The sequence below is a fragment of the Nerophis lumbriciformis genome, linkage group LG01 (assembly GCF_033978685.3).
Source record: "Nerophis lumbriciformis linkage group LG01, RoL_Nlum_v2.1, whole genome shotgun sequence".
NCBI classification, from domain to species: Eukaryota; Metazoa; Chordata; class Actinopteri; order Syngnathiformes; family Syngnathidae; genus Nerophis; species Nerophis lumbriciformis.
In genome coordinates, this window is record NC_084548.2 from 72,581,567 (window position 1) to 72,605,000 (window position 23,434).

The window sequence follows — 23,434 nt, forward strand, 5'->3', positions numbered from 1 at the left end:
ACGGCACATTCTAAAAATACTATTCAAATAAACAAAAACATAACAAAAGTGAAATAAAAAAGCTTAAAGGTTAAATGTAATTTAGAAAAAGTTGCAATGTTGACTAATAAAACAAAGCTGTTTTTTTTTTTTTTTAAACTGTCATTGCTCAAAACATAATATTGAATCAAAATCAATGTTATTATGAATTATTGACCTATCCAAGGTTCACATTACTTCACATCAAATATTCCACAAAGAAAAATATTTTTGGTGGAAGATTTTGAAAATTTGGTAAATAAATAACCCAAAAATTTATATTTTGTTGTTTTCTTACTGTACCGAAAATGAACCGAACCGTGACCTCTAAACCGAGGTATGTACCGAACCCAAATTTTTGTGTACCGTTACACCCCTAGACAGTAGTGATGATAATGTCCACATTTTCAAATGGAGGAGGGAAAGAAGTCCTCCTTTCTGTCCAATACCACATGAAAGTGCTTGCTTTTTGCCATCTTATTTGTCCAGCTTCCATACTCCTTTTTATACACTTTACAAGAAATACATTGGCGGCAAACTCCGTAGCTTGCTAGCTTGTGCACGCCGGCTTGCTGAGACTCTTATTTTGTTAGCGCAGGCAGGATGATGCAGCGCTTTTATTTTGTGAAGACAGAAACTGCGCAGTCGGTCTTTAGAGTTTTGACGGCAGGTACTGTGTTGCGTTTGAGTTTATTTCGAACATGCAAGCATACAACATGAGGCATCACAATTTCCAGTATCTCTTTTCAACATGTTCGAAAAGGAGTAGGAAGAAGCAGAGCTTATTTAAATCCTACCCCTTTTCTTTTACATAACAGTTGCTAAAATATTATTCACAATATACTCCATAAGTAATCACAATAAAAAATAAATAATACTTGGTGAAGTAAGTTACATTTCATATGGTGAGATGAGTAAGATTATTTTGAAAAAAATTAACGGATCGATGGATGCGAGAGTCTGTTGGAAAAAAAAAAGTGTTTCTCGCCTACCTGTCGGCAATTTTTTTTTAATAATCTGGCAGCAGCCAGCGTCATCTCACAAGATCCACGGGTGCCATGAATGTCAATCAAGTGGCGTCTTAGTGAAGATTGAGGAATTTTTAGGTCTATTTTTTTAATGCCTGGCTGGCGATGGACTGACACACCCTCCACCATAGCTCGCGATCGACGTAATGGGCACCCCTGACTTACCACATGAATGTCCATTGTCAGGATTTTAGATTTAGGGCAGGGTTTATACGTTTCTGTATTTTTAACTCGTAATGTAAAATTGCCCCCAGCAAAAATTGTGCTATTTTTCGATTTCGATTTGAAATAAGTGTCAAAGGTCTCACATAGGGTTGGGCAATATGGCCTACAAATCCTTATCAGCTTTATTGGCCAAGTATCTTTTTACATTCAAGGACTTTGACTCAGACTGTGCTCTTTGTTCAATGTAAGAAAGAACGCAACATACGCATCAATAAATGCTATTAATGACTTGGCTTTGTCACCCACACCATATTTTGTCTAGACTGACCACCATAGACGAGTCGGGCTCCATCCTGTCAGATATCAGCTACGATGACTCTCTAGTAAGTAAACCCCCTTTTTTTTCCATTATTGAATGTTGCAAACTGACTGAGGTTTTCATCAACGGTCTTGTTAACCTGCGACAGGATTGGGACTCCTCCAATGTGAAATTGCGACTCAGGAAGCGGGAAAAGAGGGTAAGTAAATCAGTTAATGGTTCCTGGATGATCAAATATGCATGCATAATGTTTTACTTGTCGGTCCCTGCAGGAATTTGCAGTGTTGCAACTGCGTCAATTCAACTAATCCCCTTCTCAACTGTCTATGCGACGTCAAGGCTTGGTTAGCCCAGAATTTTTTAATAATGACTGAGGGAAAAACGGAAATTTTAGTGTTTGGTCCGGCCCTCACTGACTTGGGACCATTGCAAAATGATGTGCGTCCCAAAGTCACCAGCCTTGGCGTCACTATAGACCGTGATTTTAAACTTGACAAACAAGTCAATGGCGTTTTAAAATCGTGTTTTTATCATCTTCGTCTTTTAGCAAAGGTAAAACCGTTTTTATCTTTTAACCTTTTTGAACAAGTCGTGCATGCTTTTATTTCAAGTGGCCTGGACTACTGCAATGCACTTTATGCTGGCATTAGCCAAAAAGCTCTCTCCCGGTTGCAGTTAGTCCAGAATGCGGCAGCACGACTTTTAACAGGGGCCAGGAGACGCCAGCATATAACACCAATCCTTGAGACTTTGCACTGGCTCCCTGTTCATTTTAGAATTGATTTTAAAACCTTGCTGTTTGTTTTTAAAGCTTTACATGGACTGGCACCTCAGTATATCTCGGACCTCATCCAAACTTACAATCCTGCGCGCGCTCTGAGGTCCGAGAGCCAGCTCCAGCTCGTGGTGTCCAAGACGAGACTTAAAACCAGGAGAGACAGGGCCTTCTCTGTGGTCGGCCTTAAGCTCTGGAACACTCTGCCCCTCCATGTTCCAACTGCTCCCACAGTGGAGTGTTTTAAGTCTCGTCTTAAGACCCACTTTTATTCTCTGGCTTTTAACACTTCGTGAGTTGTGTGGTCCTCTGTTGTCCTCTGTGTTTTTAAATTTTTGCTTTCTATTTACTGTTTTAATTGGTTTTACCCTTTGAAATTGTTTTTAATCATATTTATTTTATATTGTTTTTAATTGTGTTTAATATTGTTGTGCAGCACTTTGGAAACATTTTGTTGTTTAAATGTGCTATATAAATAAAGTGGATTGGATTGGATTGGATTGAATTATGTGCGGCTTTGCAACTTTTCCCAATGACCACGTTTTGGTTTATCCGCGTCATTTTCGCCAATCAAATTTCTGTCTCAAGAACCCTCAAACGCTAACATTCACTATCTACCGTGTTTTTCGGAGTATAAGTCGCACTGGAGTACAAGTCGCACCTGACGAAAATGCATAATAAAGAAGGAAAAAAACATATATAAGTCGCACTGGAGCCCGGCCAAACTATGAAAAAAAAACTGCGACTTATAGTCCGAAAAATACGGTAATTAAAACATGTTTGTTTTATGTGTAAATGAAGCAGAAACAACATAAAAATATATCAACACTGATCAAACAGTACAATTGTTGTACTAAGTCCTAGGGGTGTGGGGAAAAAATCGATTCGAATTGCGATTCTCACGTTGTGCGATTCAGACTCGATTCTCTTTTTTTTTAAATCGATTTTTTGTATTAAAAAAAAATAATAATATTTTTTTTTAAATAAATTAATCAATCCAACAAAACAATACACAGCAATACCATAACAATGCATACCTGCCAACTACTCCGGTTTTCCCGTAATTAGTACGGTTTTCATCAACCTATTCTGGGTTACGGTTGCAGTGATAAAAAATACGGTTTTTCATTAATTAAAAAAAATATTTTTTTAAAAGTTTTATTCACGAAATCGCGTAACAACAATGACAATCGACACTGCTTCCCGTGACTTCCTATCGAGCCATTCCGCGAGGCTATTTATAGCACCGCTGCCAAGCACGAGGCACCAGTTACCATTGTTTCCAAACGAGCGAACGATCATGGAATCAGCCGGAGAAAAATCGCAAACGAGTCTTAAACCGAAAAGAAAACTGCAGTCATTCCGTGAAGAATATTCAAAAGCCTATCCGGGAATAATTATCCGTTCCAAAAAGGGTGAAAACTACGCGAATTGCACCTTGTGCAGACAAGATTTTTCGATCGGACACGGAGGAATTAGCGATGTAAAAGACCACTTTGGGACAAAAAAACACAAGTCTAATGCCGTTGCTAGCGATACAAGTGGAAAACTTTCAACAATTTTCGTCGCCCAAATAGATTCTTTGGATGTGATAAATGCCGAAGTTTTATTTATGATGCTATTGAATTACATTTTAATGAAGTAAACTTATCATAAAGTTACCATATCATTTTTGCAGTATGATCAATCTGATAGAATACATTTGGATTTTAGCCACAAAAAGGTAATGACACCAATGTTATCTATTGGAATTGTTTAGTACTGTTATACTGTTAAAAGTGTGTATACTATTTATGCTTTCAAGTCCAAGTTGAAGAAATCTTGTTAAATGTTGACAGCATAACTACCAAAATACAGAAGTATGTCCTTAATATTTTTGCAGTGCTATTTCTGTTGAAAAGTTCAAATGATTACATTAGAGATGTGATGTGCCACTTTTCAAGTGTCTGATGGCTTCAATTAATTTTCATGAATTTTTCATATTTTGAATTCTTTTGAAAGGCTTACAAAAAAACTACATTTGAATTGTAATTCCATGCTATTGACAGGACTATTAATTTTAATGAAGTTAGCTTACCATGTTTACAGTATGATAATTGTGATAGAAATGTGAATTTTAGGCACAGAATATTTTTTACAATTGAACAAGGCAGTAGATTATACAAGCTTGGACAGAAAGTTAATAATGACACCAATTTTTTTTTTAATGGAATTGTGCATCTGCCTCACAATACGAAGGTCCTGAGTAGTCTTGGGTTCAATCCCGGGCTCGGGATCTTTCTGTGTGGAGTTTGCATGTTCTCCCCGTGACTGCGTGGGTTCCCTCCGGGTACTCCGGCTTCCTCCCACCTCCAAAGACATGCACCTGGGGATAAGTTGATTGGTAACACTAAATTGGCCCTAGTGTGTGGATGTGAGTGTGAATGTTGTCTATCTATCTGTGTTGGCCCTGCGGTGAGGTGGCGACTTGTCCAGGGTGTACCCCGCCTTCCGCCCGATTGTAGCTGAGATAGGCTCCAGCGCCCCCCGCGACCCCAAAGGGAATAAGCGGTAGAAAATGGATGGATGGATGGATGTTTAGTACTGTTTTACCATTTGTTTACTGTAAAAAGTGTTTATACTGTTTATACTTTCAATTAACAAATTGAAGTCTTGTGAAAGGTTGACAGGATAACTGGCATTAACTGTCAAAATAATTTCAAACTATTGAAGTTAGCTTACAGAATAAACATGTCAATCAACCCATATGATTTTTGCTGTAATATTTTTGTTTTGAAAAGTCACTGTGACTGATAGAAAAGTGATGGTTTTAGCAACATTTTAACCTGTCTGAATGCTAATAATCATTTTGCGTCGGGGGGGCGAAGCCTGAACCCCCCACCAGGACTTTGTCCTGGACCTACCAGGGCCTGCGGCCCCTGGACCCTGGCTACTAGGTTTTTCTGATTTCAAAAGTTGGCAGGTATGCGTGCTGCTGGTCCACTAATAGTACTAACCTTTAACAGTTCATTTGATTAATTTTCATTAATTACTAGTTTCTATGTAACTGTTTTTATATTGTTTTACTTTCTTTTTTATTCAAGAAAATGTTTCTAATTTATTTATCTTATTTTATTTTTTATTTTTTAAAAGTACCTTATCTTCACCATACCTGGTCGTCCAAATTAGGCATAATAATGTGTTAATTCCACGACTGTACATAATCGGTTGATATCGGTATCGGTAATTAAAGAGTTGGACAATATCGGATATCGGCAACAAGCCATTATCGGACATCCCTAGTACGGAGTATGTCCTGTACTGTGCAATCTACTAATAAACGTTTCAATCAATCAATCTATCTCAGCAGTGTGGGGGGTAAATGAGTTGAAACATAAATGGAATGCCTATGATGGACAAACATTTTTCGGAGTATAAGTCGCACCGGAGTATAAGTCGCACCTGCCGAAAATGCATAATAAAGAAGGAAAAAAACATATATAAGTTGCACTGGAGCCCGGCCAAACTATGAAAAAAACTGCGACTTATAGTCCGAAAAATACGGTATAAATAATCAAAATAGTACAGTAATTTCTTAAAGAGTTTTGGTTGTTTGCTTTTGCTGCCACCTAGTGTCTCCTTTTAAGTCTGTCTGTTATTAAAGGGTAAAACCGCAATGCCGTGCTTGTATTCCATCCATCCATTTTATACCGCTTGTCCTTCTTGGGGTCGTGGGGGGTTGCTGGAGCCAATCCCAGCTGCATTCGGGCAGAAGGCGGGGTAGACCTGTTGAAAAGTTGATCTAATGTTAAAGGGAGTTAAAAATATGCTCAAACTATGCAACTTTTGCCACAACTTTCTAAAAATGTTGCCCCAAATTTGGCCATTTTTCACCTAATATGTATACTGGTTTTATTTGCTTTCTTTTGTTTTAAAACTACCTTTTTGTCTATGTTCTAATTAATGATTTCATTAACATTTTGTCTTTTTTTTTTTTACCTTGTTTTAACATACTGTCGGAGGCAGATATTTACATATATCCGAATTTAAGTTGTACTTCTTCCATTTCTTTGTCATATTTGAAAACAGCTCGTGTTTTCCATTTCTTCTCTTGATGCTCTGTCAGCAAGTATACTGTGTGTGTTAACCTTGAGTTCTTTGGAATGTGTTTTGACTAGCATTTGTTTTGTCTACAGAGATGGGACGAGAGAGAGGGTGGTGGGATCGGGAAGACAGACCATTTTGGGAGGCGCAATAGAATGTTCTAGGGTTAGACTGGTCTCAATCAATTGGCAAAGCTTTGAGAATATACAACAAAATACCTATTCTGTCTCTGGTGGTTTTTCAACTCAGCTTTAAGTGTCGGAAAGAACGCAACAATACGTATGTGCTTCATCGATGTAATGATTTTACTACACAAACCTGTCCATTGGACTGCAGATGAAAATGATCCCTTGTTGCTAAATGGGGCATATTTACATGTTGAACTCTTGTGTTCATCTCTATGAATATGCCTGTTTCCATTTGAAGTAAAATACTTTGTGTGGATTTCAGCGCTCGTCCAGGCATCACGTGGACGGCCCTCCGGGGGCTTCTAAAAGATCTCGATCCACAGGCAAAACCGCCAACAAGGTAGGAGCTCTGTTCAATTCTAGTACTGTACTTGAAATGTTCACTAAAAGACATACTCGTAAAAATTAGGGGTGCTATTATCGGCTTTATTGGTCATCATTCTTAACCTTGGTCTGATAATTCTCGTCCACCATTACTTAATTTGCCTCTAAACGTTATTAAGCACATTTCAAATTGAGTTTCACACATTAAGAAACAATTACAGTAGACCGTATAGAACAAAATGTGCAGTTACCCAACAATGCATTTTGTCAAAGCATCTTCTTGCCGGAAAACAGTGAGTCATTGGACTTGTGAGTGGGGATGTAACGATTAATGTATTAATGATAAGCGCAGTAAAACTCTCTATGGTTGTTGTTGTTGTTTTTTTAATAAAATGTATTGAAAAACTGATAACTGCACTTTGATAAACTCACGGAATGACTTGTCAGCTTGCTAGCTTAACCCTTGTGTGGTGTTCGGGTCTGTGGGACCCGTTTTCATTTTTTATTAAAAGAAAAATGATACAATTAATTAATTTTTCAAACAGACTCATTGACTTTGGCTCATTTTCTGTGAAGAACATACCGTATTTTCCGCACCATAAGGCGCCCTGGGTTATAAGCCGCGCCTTCAATGAACGGCATATTTCAAAACTTTGTCCACCTATAAGCCGCCCCGTGTTATAAGCCGCATCTAACTGCGCTAAAGGAATGTCAAAAAAACAGTCAGATAGGTCAGTCAAACTTTAATAATATATTAAAAACCAGCGTGATGTGGGCGCGCACGGAGTCGTATATCAACATGGACGGAGCTGCGTGAAAAAAGCCACCCGGCCTCTTCGCGTAAACTTACCTTAACCACTCGCTCATCTTTTCTTCATCCATCCCTTCGAGTTAGCTTTTATGATGACGCCGGCTGGAAAGGTCTCTTTTGGCAAGGTCTTCCTTTTGAATATCACCATGAGTGGAAGTTTCTGGCCATTAGCATGGCAAGCTAGAACCACAGTGATGGATGACTTCTCATTCCCTGTGGTGCGAATATTCACCGTACGTGCTCCCGTTGTATCCACAGTGCGGTTCACAGGAATATCAAAAGTCAGTGGAACCTCGTCCATGTTGATAATGTTCTCTGGCCGGATCTTTTTTTCAGCTATCTTGTTTTTACAATATGCACGGAAAGTAGCCAGCTTTTCTTGAAAGTCTTTAGGCAGTTGCTGTGAAATAGTAGTCCGTGTGCGGATGGAGAGATTGCGTCTTTTCATGAACCGGATCCCTGTCGCTTAGTAGGAGCCATTTTGTGGTCTTTACAGATGTAAACACACAAAGGAAATGAAACGTAATATCCGCGCGCTTCTTCTTCTTCTACGCGGGCGGGTGGTTGCTTACAGTAGAAGAAGAAGCGCTTCCTGTTCTATGGGGGCGGGTGCTTACCTTGGCGGTTGCTTGCGTAGAAGAAGAAGCACTTCCTCTTCTACGGGGAAAAAAGATGGCGGCTGTTTACCGTAGTTGCGAGACCGAAACTTTATGAAAATGAATCTTATTATTAATCCACATATAAAGCGCACCGGGTTATAAGGCGCACTGTCAGCTTTTGAGAAAATTTGTGGTTTTTAGGTGCGCCTTATAGTGCGGAAAATACGGTAAGTACCTTTTAAGCACATTCAACAATACCGTGAGATTTTTGGCCACGATAACTGTGATGAAATGTTCATCCAATCCAATCCACTTTATTTGTATAGCACATTTAAAAAAAAAAGATAGAAGTTTCACAATGTGCTGCACAGATGTTGCAAATACTAGGAGAGTCAGTAATATAAAGCATTTAACTACAAAAGAATAAATACCGTATTTTTCGGATTATATGTCGATTTATACTCCGGAGCGATTTATGTGTGAAATTATTAACACATTACCTTGTGGGGGTGTACATTTTTAAAAGGTCTGACGTATATTGTGGCGTTAATCCGTTAAGAGATTTAAAAACATATTCATATTGTTTCATCCTTACTTGTGAGCTCGGCCTGTGCTGCAACAGTCTTTTTTTCCCTTCAAAATCCCTTCAATTATTAAAATAATTTACCATTTAAAGCAGAGAAAGGAAAATCATGAATATGTGAGGGAACGAATGCTAAACTGCGCATAAGCCAGTATCTGCTTTACACAAACATGATCTCACATTTAATCAAACGATCAAGACCGTCTCCAAGCCAACATACATTTTCTCCTTTTGATCTGAAAGGAGAACGAGGCCCTGATCACCACCACCACAGTGACCGTCCCTGCTGGCGGCGGACCTGTCGAGGCAGTCTCTACCATCGAGACCGTTCCCTACTGGACTCGGAGCAGGAGACAGACTGGTAACCATTCTACTACAGATCACTCCTTGTCCTTCAGGAATACCTCATTTCCTGTAATTAGGGTTCTCTAGACCCAGGGTTCTTAATTTTTCTTGAGCTCTGGACCCAGGGTCCACTCAATTATTGACACTGAATTTGTCATCTTATTATTATTTTATTACCTCAATAAAATTAAAGCGCAAATAAAATACAGCGACACCATTTTAGTCCTCATTTTGCACTGAAGAAACTTATTTATGACTTTAGCTCCAGACTTCTTCTTTTTGTTTGATATTGTCATTACTGCCACAAGTGGTGGAAAAGTGTATTACTACCGATTACCGCTTTGCAGTCCATAAGAACCACCGCTAAGAAACAGACATTTTTTGGTTAAGAAACACCCTGTGCCTCAATGAAAGAACCTTTAAGAGATCATAGATTTGAAGAAACTAATATGACCTATCAGTCTTCACTGTGAAACACATACTCTGTTTACGGTGAAAAAAAATACTAAACGTTTCAGCTGACGGCCAAAAAGTAGTGAATTAATTTTTTTAAAAAGCATTCAAAGAGAAGTTTTGAGAGAGGATTTATTTGAAGTGGGACAATCACAAGCGGTGCCTGGAACTAATAAAAAAGAGCAACTTTTAAACAGTTTAATACTCTGTTTTTAAATATTTATACACTATACATTAAAATGTTAGCGTCATTACTGTTACAATTTAAAAAAATTGCAGTACATAGATAAGTTATGATTTAAACATTTTTTAAAGGGGAACATTATCACCAGACCTATGTAAGCGTCAATATATACCGTATTTTCCGCACCATAAGGCGCCCTGGGTTATAAGCCGCGCCTTCAATGAACGGCATATTTCAAAACTTTGTCCACCTATAAGCCGCCCCGTGTTGAAAGCCGCATCTAACTGCGCTAAAGGAATGTCAAAAAAACAGTCAGATAGGTCAGTCAAACTTTAATAATATATTAAAAACCAGCGTTCTAACAACTCTGTTCACTCCCAAAATGTACGCAAATGTGCAATCACAAACATACATAAAATCTCAAAGTGCATGTTGTTGCCAAATGTGTTTCATATGCTGTAAACCTAGTTCATAGTTGTTAGTTTCCTTTAATGCCAAACAAACACATACCAATCGTTGGTTAGAAGGCGATCGCCGAATTCGTCCTCGCTTTCTCCCGTGTCGCTGGCTGTCGTGTCGGTTTCGCTTGCATACGATTCAAACCGATATGGCTCAATAGCTTCAGTTTCTTCTTCAATTTCGTTTTCGCTACCTGCCTCCACACTACAACCATCCGTTTCAATACATGCGTAATCTGTTGAATCGCTTAAATCCGAGTCTGAATCCGAGCTAATGTCGCTATAGCTTGCTGTTTAATGCGCCATGTTTGTTTGTGTTGGCTTCACTATGTGACGTCACAGGAAAATGGACGGGTGTATATAACGATGGTTAAAATCAGGCACTTTGAAGCTTTTTTTAGGGATATTGCGTGATGGGTAAAATTTTGAAAAAAACTTTGAAAAATAAAATAAGCCACTGGGAACTGATTTTTAATGGTTTTAACCCTTCTGAAATTGTGATAAAATACTTACAAATTGTGATTGAATACTTACTCATTTTATGTATCAATACTTTGACAGAAAATTAAGAAACGTTGTATACAAATTATAATACACAACATGACAGTTAAACAAAAGTGTAATATAAATGTGTAAATGATTATAATACAAATGATTTAGAAAAATATAATTCTAATTACATTATAATACACAAAAAATAAATTTAAAAATACATCCACAAAATAAAATACCGTATTTTCCGCACCATAAGGAGCCCTGGGTTATAAGCCGCGCCTTCAATGAACGGCATATTTCAAAACTTTGTCCACCTATAAGCCGCCCCGTGTTATAAGCCGCATCTAACTGCGCTAAAGGAATGTCAAAAAAACAGTCAGGTCAGTCAAACTTTAATAATATATTAAAAACCAGCGTGATGTGGGCGCGCATGGAGTCGTATATCAACATGGATGGAGCTGCGTGAAAAAAGCCACCCGGCCTCTTCGCGTAAACTTACCTTAACCACTCGCTCATCTTTTCTTCATCCATCCATCCTTTCGAGTTAGCTTTTATGATGACGCCGGCTGGAAAGGTCTCTTTTGGCAAGGTCTTCCTTTTGAATATCACCATGGGTGGAAGTTTCTGGCCATTAGCATGGCAAGCTAGAACCACAGTGAAGGATGACTTCTCATTCCCTGTGGTGCGAATATTCACCGTACGTGCTCCCGTTGTATCCACAGTGCGGTTCACAGGAATATCAGTTGCTGTGAAATAGTAATCCGTGTGCGGATGGAGAGATTGCGTCTTTTCATGAACCGGATCCCGGTCGCTTAGTAGGAGCCATTTTGTGGTCTTTACAGATGTAAACACACAAAGGAAATGAAACGTACGGTGATATCCGCGCACTTTTTCTTCTTCTACGCGGGCGGGTGGTTGCTTACAGTAGAAGAAGCGCTTCCTGTTCTATGGGGGCGGGTGCTTACCTTGGCGGTTGCTTGCGTAGAAGAAGAAGCGCTTCCTGTTCTACCGGGAAAAAAGATGGCGGCTGTTTACCGAAGTTGCGAGACCGAAACTTTATGAAAATGAATCTTAATATTTATCCATATATAAAGCGCACCGGGTTATAAGGTGCACTGTCAGCTTTTGAGAAAATTTGTGGTTTTTAGGTGCGCCTTATAGTGCGGAAAATACGGTACCTTGATGTTGCAGAAAAAAGACCATATATTTTTTTAACCGATTTCCGAACTCTAAACGGGTGAATTTTGGCGAATTAAACGCCTTTCTAGTATTCGCTCTCGGAGTGATGACGTCACATCGGGAAGCAATCCGCCATTTTCTCAAACACCGAGTCAAATCAGCTCTGTTATTTTCCGTTTTTTTCTACTGTTTTCCGTACCTTGGAGACATCATGCCTCGTCGGTGTGTTGTCGGAGGGTGTAACAACACGAACAGGGACGGATTCAAGTTGCACCAGTGGCCCAAAGATGCCAAAGTGGCAAGAAATTAGACGTTTGTTCCGCACACTTTACCGACGAAAGCTATGCTACGACAGAGATGGCAAGAATGTGTGGATATCCTGCGACACTCAAAGCAGATGCATTTCCAACGATAAAGTCAAAGAAATCTGCCGCCAGACCCCCATTGAATCTGCCGGAGTGTGTGAGCAATTCAGGGACAAAGGACCTCGGTAGCACGGCAAGCAATGGCGGCGGTTTGTTACCGCAGACGAGCGAGCTAAACCCCCTGGATGTCTTGGCTCACACCGTCCCTTATGCCACCGAAGAGAAGAATATCGACCCTAGCTTCCCTGGCCTGCTGACATCAACTCCAAAACTGGACAGATCAGCTTTCAGGAAAAGAGCGCGGATGAGGGTATGTCTACAGAATATATTAATTGATGAAAATTGGGCTGTCTGCACTCTCAAAGTGCATGTTGTTGCCAAATGTATTTCATATGCTGTAAACCTAGTTCATAATTGGTAGTTTCCTTTAATGCCAAACAAACACATACCAATCGTTGGTTAGAAGGCGATCGCCGAATTCGTCCTCGCTTTCTCCCGTGTCGCTGGCTGTTGTGTCGGTTTCGCTTGCATACGGTTCAAACCGATATGGCTCAATAGCTTCAGTTTCTTCTTCAATTTCGTTTTCGCTACCTGCCTCCACACTACAACCATCCGTTTCAATACATGCGTAATCTGTTGAATCGCTTAAGCCGCTGAAATCCGAGTCTGAATCCGAGCTAATGTCGCTATAGCTTGCTGTTCTATGCGCCATGTTTGTTTGTGTTGGCTTCACTATGTGACGTCACAGGAAAATGGACGGGTGTATATAACGATGGTTAAAATCAGGCACTTTGAAGCTTTTTTTAGGGATATTGCGTGATGGGTAAAATTTTGAAAAAAAACTTTGAAAAATAAAATAAGCCACTGGGAACTGATTTTTAATGGTTTTAACCCTTCTGAAATTGTGATAATGTTCCCCTTTAAATACTTACTCATTTTATGTATCAATACTTTGACAGAAAATTAAGAAACGTTGTATACAAATTATAATACACAACATGACAGTTAAACAAAAGTGTAATATAAATGTGTAAATGATTATAATACAAATGATTTAGAAAAATATAATTCTAATTACATTATAATACACAAAAATGACATTTAAAAATACATCCACAAAATAAAATACTTTGTATATTAAAAAAAAAAACATTCCTCCATAAAAATCATAAATATAATACATTTATTATAATACACAGACCATATGACTGTTTTGGAAAACATGTTAAAGAAATATCCTATAGGCCAGGGGTCGGCAACCCACGGCTCTAGAAGCGCCGCCCTAGTGGCTCTCTGGAGCTTTTTCAAAAATGTATGAAAAATGGGAAAAAAATGAGGGGAAAAATGTATATTTTTTGTTTTAATATGGTTTCTGTAGGAGGACAAACATGACACAAACCTCCATAATTGTTATAAAGCACACTGTGTATATTAAACATGCTTCACTGATTCGAGTATTTGGCGAGCGCCGTTTTGTCCTACTAATTTTGGCGGTCCTTGAACTCACCATAGTTTGTCTACATGTATAACCTTCTCTGACTTTCTAGGACGTGTTTTATGCCACTTCTTTTTCTGTCTCATTTTGTCCACCAATCTTTTAACGTTGTGCATGAATCCACAAAGGTGAATTTTGTTGATGTTATTGACTTGTGTGGAGTGCTAATCAGACATATTTGGTCACTGCAAGCTAATCGATGCTAACATGCTATTTAGGCTAGCTATATGTACATATTGCATCATTATGCCTCATTTGTAGCTATATTTGAGCTCATTTAGTTTCCTTTAAGTCATCTTGAATGAAATGAAATAAGTTTATTTCGGTCATATCATCAACCATTAACCATTTTGTGTGACCAGTTTAAAAGTACAGACTATACATATACTTTATAACAATCATACACATTTACACACAAAAGGAAAAGAAAAGAAAAGAAAAAGCATGACCGAAAAAGGAATAGGCTGAAGCCAAAGCTTATATTTGCCTATCCTATACCTTCACTGAAAATAAGATTACCTGGAACATCAATGTTAAAAAAAAAAAAAAAAAAAAAAAATCAATGGGATGAAAGTAATTGTTGCTATATTTTATAATTTTCAATTATCTCACCTTTCAATGTTTTCTTAAACCTTAACAAAGAAGTACATGTCTTCAACTCATCACTGAGCTTATTCCACCATTTAACTCCTAAAACTGAAATACATTTGTATTTAATATTCGTTCTTGCTTTACCTATTTCAAAAATCAATACCCCCCGTAAATTATGGGTTTCTCCTCTTAATTGAAATAACCTAAGAATACAAGCTGGAAGGCTGTTGTTCTTTTACTCGAAACATAATTTCCATTGTTTTTAAAAACACAATATCTGAAAATTTTAACACATTAGAACTTATAAATAATGGATTGGTATGTTCATAGTAGCACGCTTTGTGTATTATTCTTATTACCCTTTTTTGAAGTTTAATTATTGGGTCTATGTTTGTTCTATAAACATTTCCCCAAACTTCAACACAATATGTTAAATATGGAAAAATAAAAGAATAATATAACATATGCAAACATTTCTTATTCAGCATGTGTTTTACTTTATAAAGAATGGCAATGGATTTGGATATTTTTCCCTTTATATATTCAATATGCGGTTTCCAACATAATTTATGATCAATTATTATTCCCAAGAATTTAGTTTCATATACTCTATCAATTTCCACTTGATTTAATTTTAGTTTTACTTCACGATTTGTTCTTGCACCACTAAACACCATAAATTTAGTTTTCTTATCATTTAATGATAACTTATTGATATCAAACCATTTTTTTAGCTGAATCAACTCAACCTCTATTACCCTCAACACTTCCTTCAAGTCTTCTCCTGAACAATATACATTTGTATCATCTGCAAACATAATAAATTTCAATTTATTAGATACTGAACAAATATCATTTAAATATAGTATAAATAACTTAGGTCCCAATACCGATCCTTGTGGAACCCCACAAGTTACTCTTCTTGGCTGTGATTTAGTCTTATTGATTTCCACATATTGAGATCTATTACTTAAATAACTACTTAACCACTCTTGTGAAACACCTCTTATGCCATAGTTTTCCAATTTTTGCAGAAGTAAGGAATGATCGATTGTGTCAAAAGCTTTACATAAATCAATAAATACTCCAACGGTGTGTTGCTTTTTTTCTATTGCTGTAGCTACGTTTTCTACAAAGTCCATCACTGCTAGGGATGTAGATGGATTACTCCTGAACCCATACTGATGGTCATTCAGTAGCTCATGTTTGTCAATGAACTTATCAAGTCTATTTACAAATAATTTCTCAAGAATTTTTGCAAATTGAGGTAGTAGAGACACAGGTCTATAATTTGAGACCATATGTTTATCACCATTTTTATAAATCGGAATAACTTTAGCAATTTTCATTTTGTCAGGAAAAGTTCCAGTTGATAAAGATGTATTACATATATAAGTAAACGGCTTCAGGACACAATCCATCACTTCTTTAACAAGTGACATATCCACATTGTTACCATCGACAGATTTTTTGTTTTTAAACTTTCTTACCACTTCTAACACATCACTTTCACAAACTCCGCCAAGAAACATTGAATTTTTAATGTCAGATACACGCCTTAACTTTTTCTCATCATTCATATTAAACTTAATATTTTTTTGCCAAATTTGGGCCAACATTCACAAAAAATGTATTGAATTCCTCAGCTATTTCTTCTATATTTTCAATAATTGAGTTGTCATCTTTTACCAGATAAGCTGTAAAATCCTTTTTGCTAGATTTTTTAATCATAGTATTAAGCACATCCCAGGTTTCAATAATCTTAATTCAATGTATATGTCATGACACTATCTGTATGTAATGTGGCTTTTAATTTTTTGTGGCTCCAGACAGATTTGTTTTTGTATTTTTGGTCCAATATGGCTCTTTCAACATTTTGGGTTGCCGACCCCTGCTATAGGCTGAGGCAAAGGACATTTCAAAGCTACAATAAATGCATCCGTGTGTAATTCAGCTGCCATGGAGTGGGACTCCACGTCTGTCACATCCGAGGACGTCTTCAAGCCAACTGGCAACATGGAGGTGCAGAAAACAAGCGAGCCCAGCACGCCGCGGAGGAACGACGGCGTCCGTCACCATGAGTTTGTCTCCAAAACGGTAAGCGTACTTTATTTCTACGACAATACTTCATTTTGGACGGATTTGCATGTAATTGAACTGTATTTATCAACATCGCACAGGTTTGTTTCTGGAAGGCTCCGATAACCTTAACACCCAAATTTAGTGAAACATAAAGACTCTCTCGCGTCTTTCCAGGTCATCAAGCCAGAGTCCTGCGTGCCTTGTGGCAAGAGGATCAAATTTGGCAAGATTGCCCTTAAGTGCCGCGACTGCCGCGTGGCTACTCATCCGGAGTGTCGCGAGCGCTGCCCTCTGCCGTGCATCCCCAACGTGGGAGGCACGCCCGTTAAAATTGGGGAGGTGAGCCAGACGCCAGCGCAGGACTCTCACTTCCAAAGTGTACCGTGGTGGAAAACGCCTGATGTTTCTTCTTTACATTCAGGGCGTGCTTGCAGACTATGTCCCCGACGTTTCGCCTAAGATTCCACCTCTTGTGGTCCACTGCATTGCTGAGATTGAACAGCGAGGAATGCATGAGGTATGAAAGCTTTTTTCTTTTTTTTTAGCCCAGTGTTTTTCAACCACGGTGTGCTGTGGGAGATTATCTAATTTCACCCATTTGGGGTAAAAAATATTTTTTGCAAACCAGTAATTATAGTCTGCAAATGATGTGTTGTTGTTGAGCGTCGGTGCTGTCTAAAGCTCGGCAGAGTAACCGTGTAATACTCTTCCATATCAGTAGGTGGCAGCATGTAGCTAATTGCTTTGTCGTGATCTAGGGATGTCCCGATCCAGGTTTTTGCACTTCCGATCCGATACCGATATTGTTTTTGCACTTCCGATCCGATACCGATACTGGCCTATCCGAGCATGTGTTAAAGTTTAAAGTTATTTAGCCTACTTAGTTGTCAGAATCATGTTGAAAAGGGTTTTAGTACTCTTGATAACAACTAGCCATCTGAATAAGGGGAGTTTGAATAATACACAATGGTTGGTTACAAGAAACTGACCTGTTTATTCAAGGATAAACACAAAATTATACATGACAAACAGAAATGGCATCATTGAAACTAGGGCTGGGCGATATGGCCTTTTTTTAATATTGCGATATTTTAAGGCCATATTGTGATACACGATATACAGTATATCTCGATATTTTGCCTTAGCCTTAACCTGCCCATTGTACAGCACTTTGGCTACCACTGTGGTAAATTTTAAATGTGCTTTATAAATAAAGTTGATTTGATTTAGCCTTGAATGAACACTTGATGCATATATTCACAGCAGTATGATGATTCTATGTGTTTTTATTGATTGATTGAGACTTTTATTAGTAGGTTGCACATATTCCGTACAATTGACCACTAAATGGAAACACCCGAATAAGTTTTTCAATTTGTGTAAGTCGGGGTCCACTTAAATTGATTCATGATGCAGATATATACTATCAGATATATACTATCATCATATTACAGTCATCACACAAGATAATCACATTGAATTATTTACATTATTTATAATCCAGGGTGTGGAGGGGGGCGCCGGATGTAAGTGTCAAAAAGACAGCCAAAAGAGTTTGATATGAGAATAAATCTAAAGTTAAAATATAGGGTAGAAATGCACCCATTTGCAGGAAATGCAGTCTTGGTTTTCAAAATGTTCTTTCAAGGCTTGCATGTCTACATTAAAACATTCTTCTTCATACTGCATTAATATATGCTACTTTTAAACTTTCATGCAGAGAAGGAAATCACAACTAAAAAAATCACTAATTTTTTCATACGGTGTTGATCTGGACATTTTTGCCTCGGCATTTTGATGGTGTGGACGTGTGGCACCGAATGGAGATAAGCGTCTCGACAGACGTTACAATATTTGAACAATGATGACAAACTGTTTTCTCTGTCGTGTCGGTGTGTCGAAAATTGTTATGCGCTTATTTTTTTTATTTGATTTTGTGCGTGGCATATAATTGCTATGCGCAGAGGACGCTTAAACAGTGTGCAATTGCACAGACGCGCACCTTAGAGGGAAGGTTGCTCGCACGGCTGCGCTAGCATCACAGCTAACGTTAGCCATGCTGCTACCTCTCTGCTGGGAAAGGGCGTATACGTATGTGACGTATGACGTGACAGTATGTGACGTATGACGTGACAGTATGTGACGTGTGTAAGAAGGTGCACTTGCTGTCTGTGAGAAGGAGACACAGGAAAGAGTGAGAAGAGCCTGTCGTGTAATGCCAGCAGCTAAAAGCAACTGCGTGAGAATCCACAGACCTGTGGATGTGTTGAAGGTGTGCTGGAAAATGCGGAACGGAAATTAGGGAGCAGCAGAAAATTGGAATGTAGTATTTAAATCGGTGCGTTCGAAAACACGGAGCAGAGTTTTTTTTTAAACTGGATCTGGATCGGCATTTTCCCATGCCTTGCCGATACGCATTTTTTGGCAAATATCGGCGGCCGATCCGATCCAAATATCGGATTGGGACATCCCTATCGTGATCACAATATGCAGACGACAGGCGGAGGCAGGGTGAAGGTAAAAAGGTGTCTAATGCTTAATCTGAAAAATAAACAAAAGGTGAGTGCCCCTAAAAAAAGGCATTGAAGCTTAGGGAAGGCTATGCGGAACGAAAACACAACTGAACTGGTGACAAAGTGAAGAAAAAGAGAATGCTGGACGACAGCAAAGACTTACAGCGTGTGGAGCAGACGGCGTCCACAAAGTATATCCGTACATGACATGACGATCAACAATGTCCCCACAAAGAAGGATGAAAACAACTGAAAAAGTCTTGTTTGCTAAAACAAAACAGGTGCGGGGAGTAGCGCTTAAAGGAAGACATGTCAGGAAAATACCAACAAAACAGGAAAAGCCACCAAAATAGGAGCGCAAGACAAGAACTAAAACACTGCACACAGGAAAACAGCAAAAAAAACTCAAAATAAGTCACGGTGTGATGTGACAGGTGGTGACAGTACACCTACTTTGAGACGAGCTATAGTGTTGCATGCTTGGTTATGGTTTAAAGCAGGGGTGCTCACACTTTTTCTGCAGGCGAGCTACTTTTCAATTGATCAAGTCGTGGGGATCTACCTCATTCATATATATAATTTATATTTACTTATTTATGAAATATATGTTTTTGTTAACAAGTTAAAGGTGTTTAATGATAATGCAAGCATGTTTAACACATATAGTTAATATTGTTAATACATTAAAGGTGTTTAATGATAATACAAGTATGTTTAATACATATAGTTAATATTGTTAACAAGTTAAAGGTGTTTAATGATAATACAAGCATGTTTAACACATATAGTTAATATTGTTAATAAGTTAAAGGTGTTTAAAGATAATGCAAACATGTTTAACACATAGTTACTATTGTTAACAAGTTAAAGGTGTTTAAAGATAATACAAGAATGTTTAACACTTATAGTTAATATTGGTAATAAGTTAAAGGTGTTTAAAGATAATACAAGCATGTTTAACACTTATAGTTAATATTGGTAATAAGTTAAAGGTGTTTAAAGATAATACAAGCATGTTTAACACATATAGTTAATATTGTTAATAAGTTAAGTGTTTAGAGATAATACAAGCATGTTTAACACATATAGATTCCTTTCTTTCATGAAGACAAGAGTATAAGTTGGTGTATTACCTGATTGTGATGACTTGCATTGATTGGAATCAGACAGTGGTGCTGATAAGGTCCGCATTTTCGAATGGAGGAGAAAAAAAGTCCTCCTTTCTGTCCAATACCACATGAAAATGGTTGGTTTTTGGCATCTTATTTGTCCAGCTTCTGTACTCCTTTGTATACACTTTACAAGAAATACATTGTCGGCAAACTCCGTAGCTTGCTAGCTTGTGCACGCCAGCTTTCTGAGACTCTTATTTTGGTAGCGCAGGCAGGATGAAGCAGAGCTTTTATTGTGCAACTGTGCAGTCGGTCTTTGGAGTTTTGACGACAGGTACGGCGCCAGAGTCTGTTGAAATAAAGTGTTTCTCGCCTTTCTGTCGGTGATTTTAATGAGCTGGCAGCAGCCAGCGTCATCTCAGAAGACCCTCGGGTGCCGTGAATGTCAATCAAGTGACGAAAGTGACGTCATAGTGAAGATTTATGATCGCTCATTTTTAGGACTATTTTTTTAATGCCTGGCTGGTGATCGACTGACACACCCTCCGAGATCGACCGGTAGCTCGCGATCGACGTAATGAGCACCCCTGGTTTAAAGTCATATCCGAGGACTTTTTATTGTCAATGTCGAGTTTCATATTTCAATGATTTCTGCTGGTGGTGTGCCTTTGGATTTTTTTCAATGAAAAAAAGGTGCCTCCGCTTCAAAAAAGGTTGAAAAACACCGGGTTAGCCTTCAAGTGGTTCAACTAAGTCTACCCAGTATTAGTTGAGCCAGATTATCGTCATTAATGAGTAAATGGTTAATTCTCTCAGGCTGGACTGTACCGTCTGTCCGGCGCCGATCGCACGGTGAAGGAGCTGAAGGAGAAGTTCCTGCGCAGCAAAGCCGTTCCCTTGCTCAGCAAAGTGGACGACATCCATGCCATCACTGGCCTCCTCAAGGACTTCCTGCGCAACCTCAAGGAGCCTCTCCTCACCTTCCGCCTAAACCGCCAGTTCATGGATGCAGCCGGTAATGTACTGTTTTAGATCCTTTGCTCATACACAAAATGAGAATAATTATGAAGTACCACATTTTCTGGACCATAGGGCACATCGGATTATAAGGCGCACTGCCGATGAGCGGGTCTATTCAGGTCTTTTTTCATACAAAAGGCGCACTGGATTATAAGGCGCATTAAAGGGGTCATATTATGATTTTTTTTCTAAAAGTAAAAGACTTCCTTGTGGTCTACATAACATGTAATGGTGGTTCTTTGGTCAAAATGTTGCATAGATGTTTTACACATCATTTTCAAGTCGCTTTCTGACAGTCTCTTCATGATGCGCCGTTTTGTAAGCGGTCTTATTTAAGTGGCTCACCTTTGACAGCGTCATCTCCCCGTCATCTTTGTTGTAGCGGTGTAGCGTGCAAGGACGGGAGTGGGAAGAAGTGTCAAACGATGGCGCTAACTGTTTTAACATACTTGCCAACCCTCCCGGATTTTCCGGGAGACTCCCGAAATTCAGCGCCTCTCCCGAAAACCTCCCGGGACAAATTTTCTCCTGAAATTCAGGCGGACTCAGGTCCTCCACAATATAAAAAAAGCGTACCTGCCCAATCACGTTATAACTATAGAATGATGGAGGGCGAGTTCTTGGTTTCTTATGTGGGTTTATTGTTAGGCAGTTTCATTAACGTCCTCCCAGCGCGGCAACAACACACAACAACAGCAGTCACTTTTTTGTATACCGTAAAGCAGTTCGTCTGCCGTAAACAGCAATGTTGTGACACTCTTAAACAGGACTATACTGCCATCTAGTGCATTTGATGAAAGCACTTTTGTGCGTGCCACACAGCAATGCATCATCAGAGAGGGTGTTCAGCATGGTTCGAAAAATAGTGACAGAGAATAGAACAAGGATGGACAATTCAACCCTTAACTCAACAATGAGTAGATGAGTGTTATGTGTGTATATGTGTAAATAAATGAACACTGAAATTCAAGTATTTATTTTATATATATATATATATATATATAAATTTAATAAAATATATATATATATATATATATATATATATATATATATATATATATATATATATATATATATATATATATACATTATCCGCGGATCGGGCGGATGAAATTAAAAAAAATTAGATTTTATCCGCGGGTTGGGTCGGGTGGTTGAAATAAAAAAAAATTAGATTTTAAATAGATTCAGGCGGGTGGCAGTTAAACCAATTCGGAAATATATATACATAGTTAAATGTTGTTACCCACATACGAAAAACGAGCAGGCACCTGCAGCATATGCCACAACAGAAGAAAAAAAAAAAAAGAGATGGACACTTTTACAGAGCAGAGAAGGGACGCCTCGCCGGGGTCCGGGACCGAGGCCCCTTCCCCCGAGAGGGCCCCACCGGGAGCCGTAGCTGAGGCGATCCGCGAGAAGGGCCCGACGCACGTCCAGGGTCACCACCGCGCCCACCGCACCGACACCCCGCCTCGTCCGCCTTCGCCGCGGCCGGCGTCACGCGCAGCAGGTAAGCAGCTTACCTGCCCGCCACCCCCGTGGCCGGGGGCTCGTAACAGGGGTCACTCCGCGCGCTCCGCCCGCGCAGCTTACCTGCCCGCCACCCCCGTTGCCGGGGGCGCGTAACAGGGGTCACTCCGCGCGCAGTGCGCTCACGAAATGGGTGGGGCTCACCCTGGTTGATATAGACAGCAGGACGGTGGCCATGGAAGTCGGAACCCGCTAAGTAGTGTGTAACAACCCACCTGCCGAATCAACTAGCCCCGAAAATGGATGGCGCTGGAGCGTCGGGCCCATACCCGGCCGTCGCCGGCAGCGAGATGCGCTTGGAGGTGCGCTCAGCGCGGCTCCCATATGATTGCGCACTGGTGTGCGTCTGGGTCGTGACAGCGTGGCACGCGAATGTCTGTGCTGCATTGGATCAGTCTCCTTTCTTTAACAGGCAAAAGCTTTATAACCTCACTAATGCCTTGCATCGTCTATATTAGATGTATAACAACGGGCGGGTGCGGTTCTGATCAAATGTTACATCGGGTGGATGGCGGATGGTTGACGACTTTCTGATGCGGTTGCGGATGAAATAATTGCCTATCCGCGCATCTCTAATATATATACATATATAGCTAGAATTCACTGAACGTCAAGTATTTCTTATATACTGTATATATATATATATATGAAATACTTGACTTGGTGAATTCTAGCTGTAAATATACTCCTCCCCTTTTAGCCACGCCCCCGTCCCA

General features: G+C 39.2%; 1 protein-coding gene across 1 annotated transcript in view; it reads left to right on the plus strand.

The window, feature by feature from the left end:
- racgap1 (Rac GTPase activating protein 1) overlaps positions 1-23,434 on the plus strand; it is a 41,982-nt gene that overhangs the window by 11,059 nt on the left and 7,489 nt on the right. The window contains exons 5-12 of the mRNA XM_061925488.1: positions 1,534-1,594; positions 1,679-1,729; positions 6,839-6,916; positions 9,137-9,254; positions 16,413-16,555; positions 16,715-16,879; positions 16,962-17,057; positions 20,982-21,180. Of these exons, the coding sequence (XP_061781472.1) occupies positions 1,534-1,594; positions 1,679-1,729; positions 6,839-6,916; positions 9,137-9,254; positions 16,413-16,555; positions 16,715-16,879; positions 16,962-17,057; positions 20,982-21,180 (911 nt within the window). The remainder of the gene's footprint in view (positions 1-1,533; positions 1,595-1,678; positions 1,730-6,838; positions 6,917-9,136; positions 9,255-16,412; positions 16,556-16,714; positions 16,880-16,961; positions 17,058-20,981; positions 21,181-23,434) is intronic.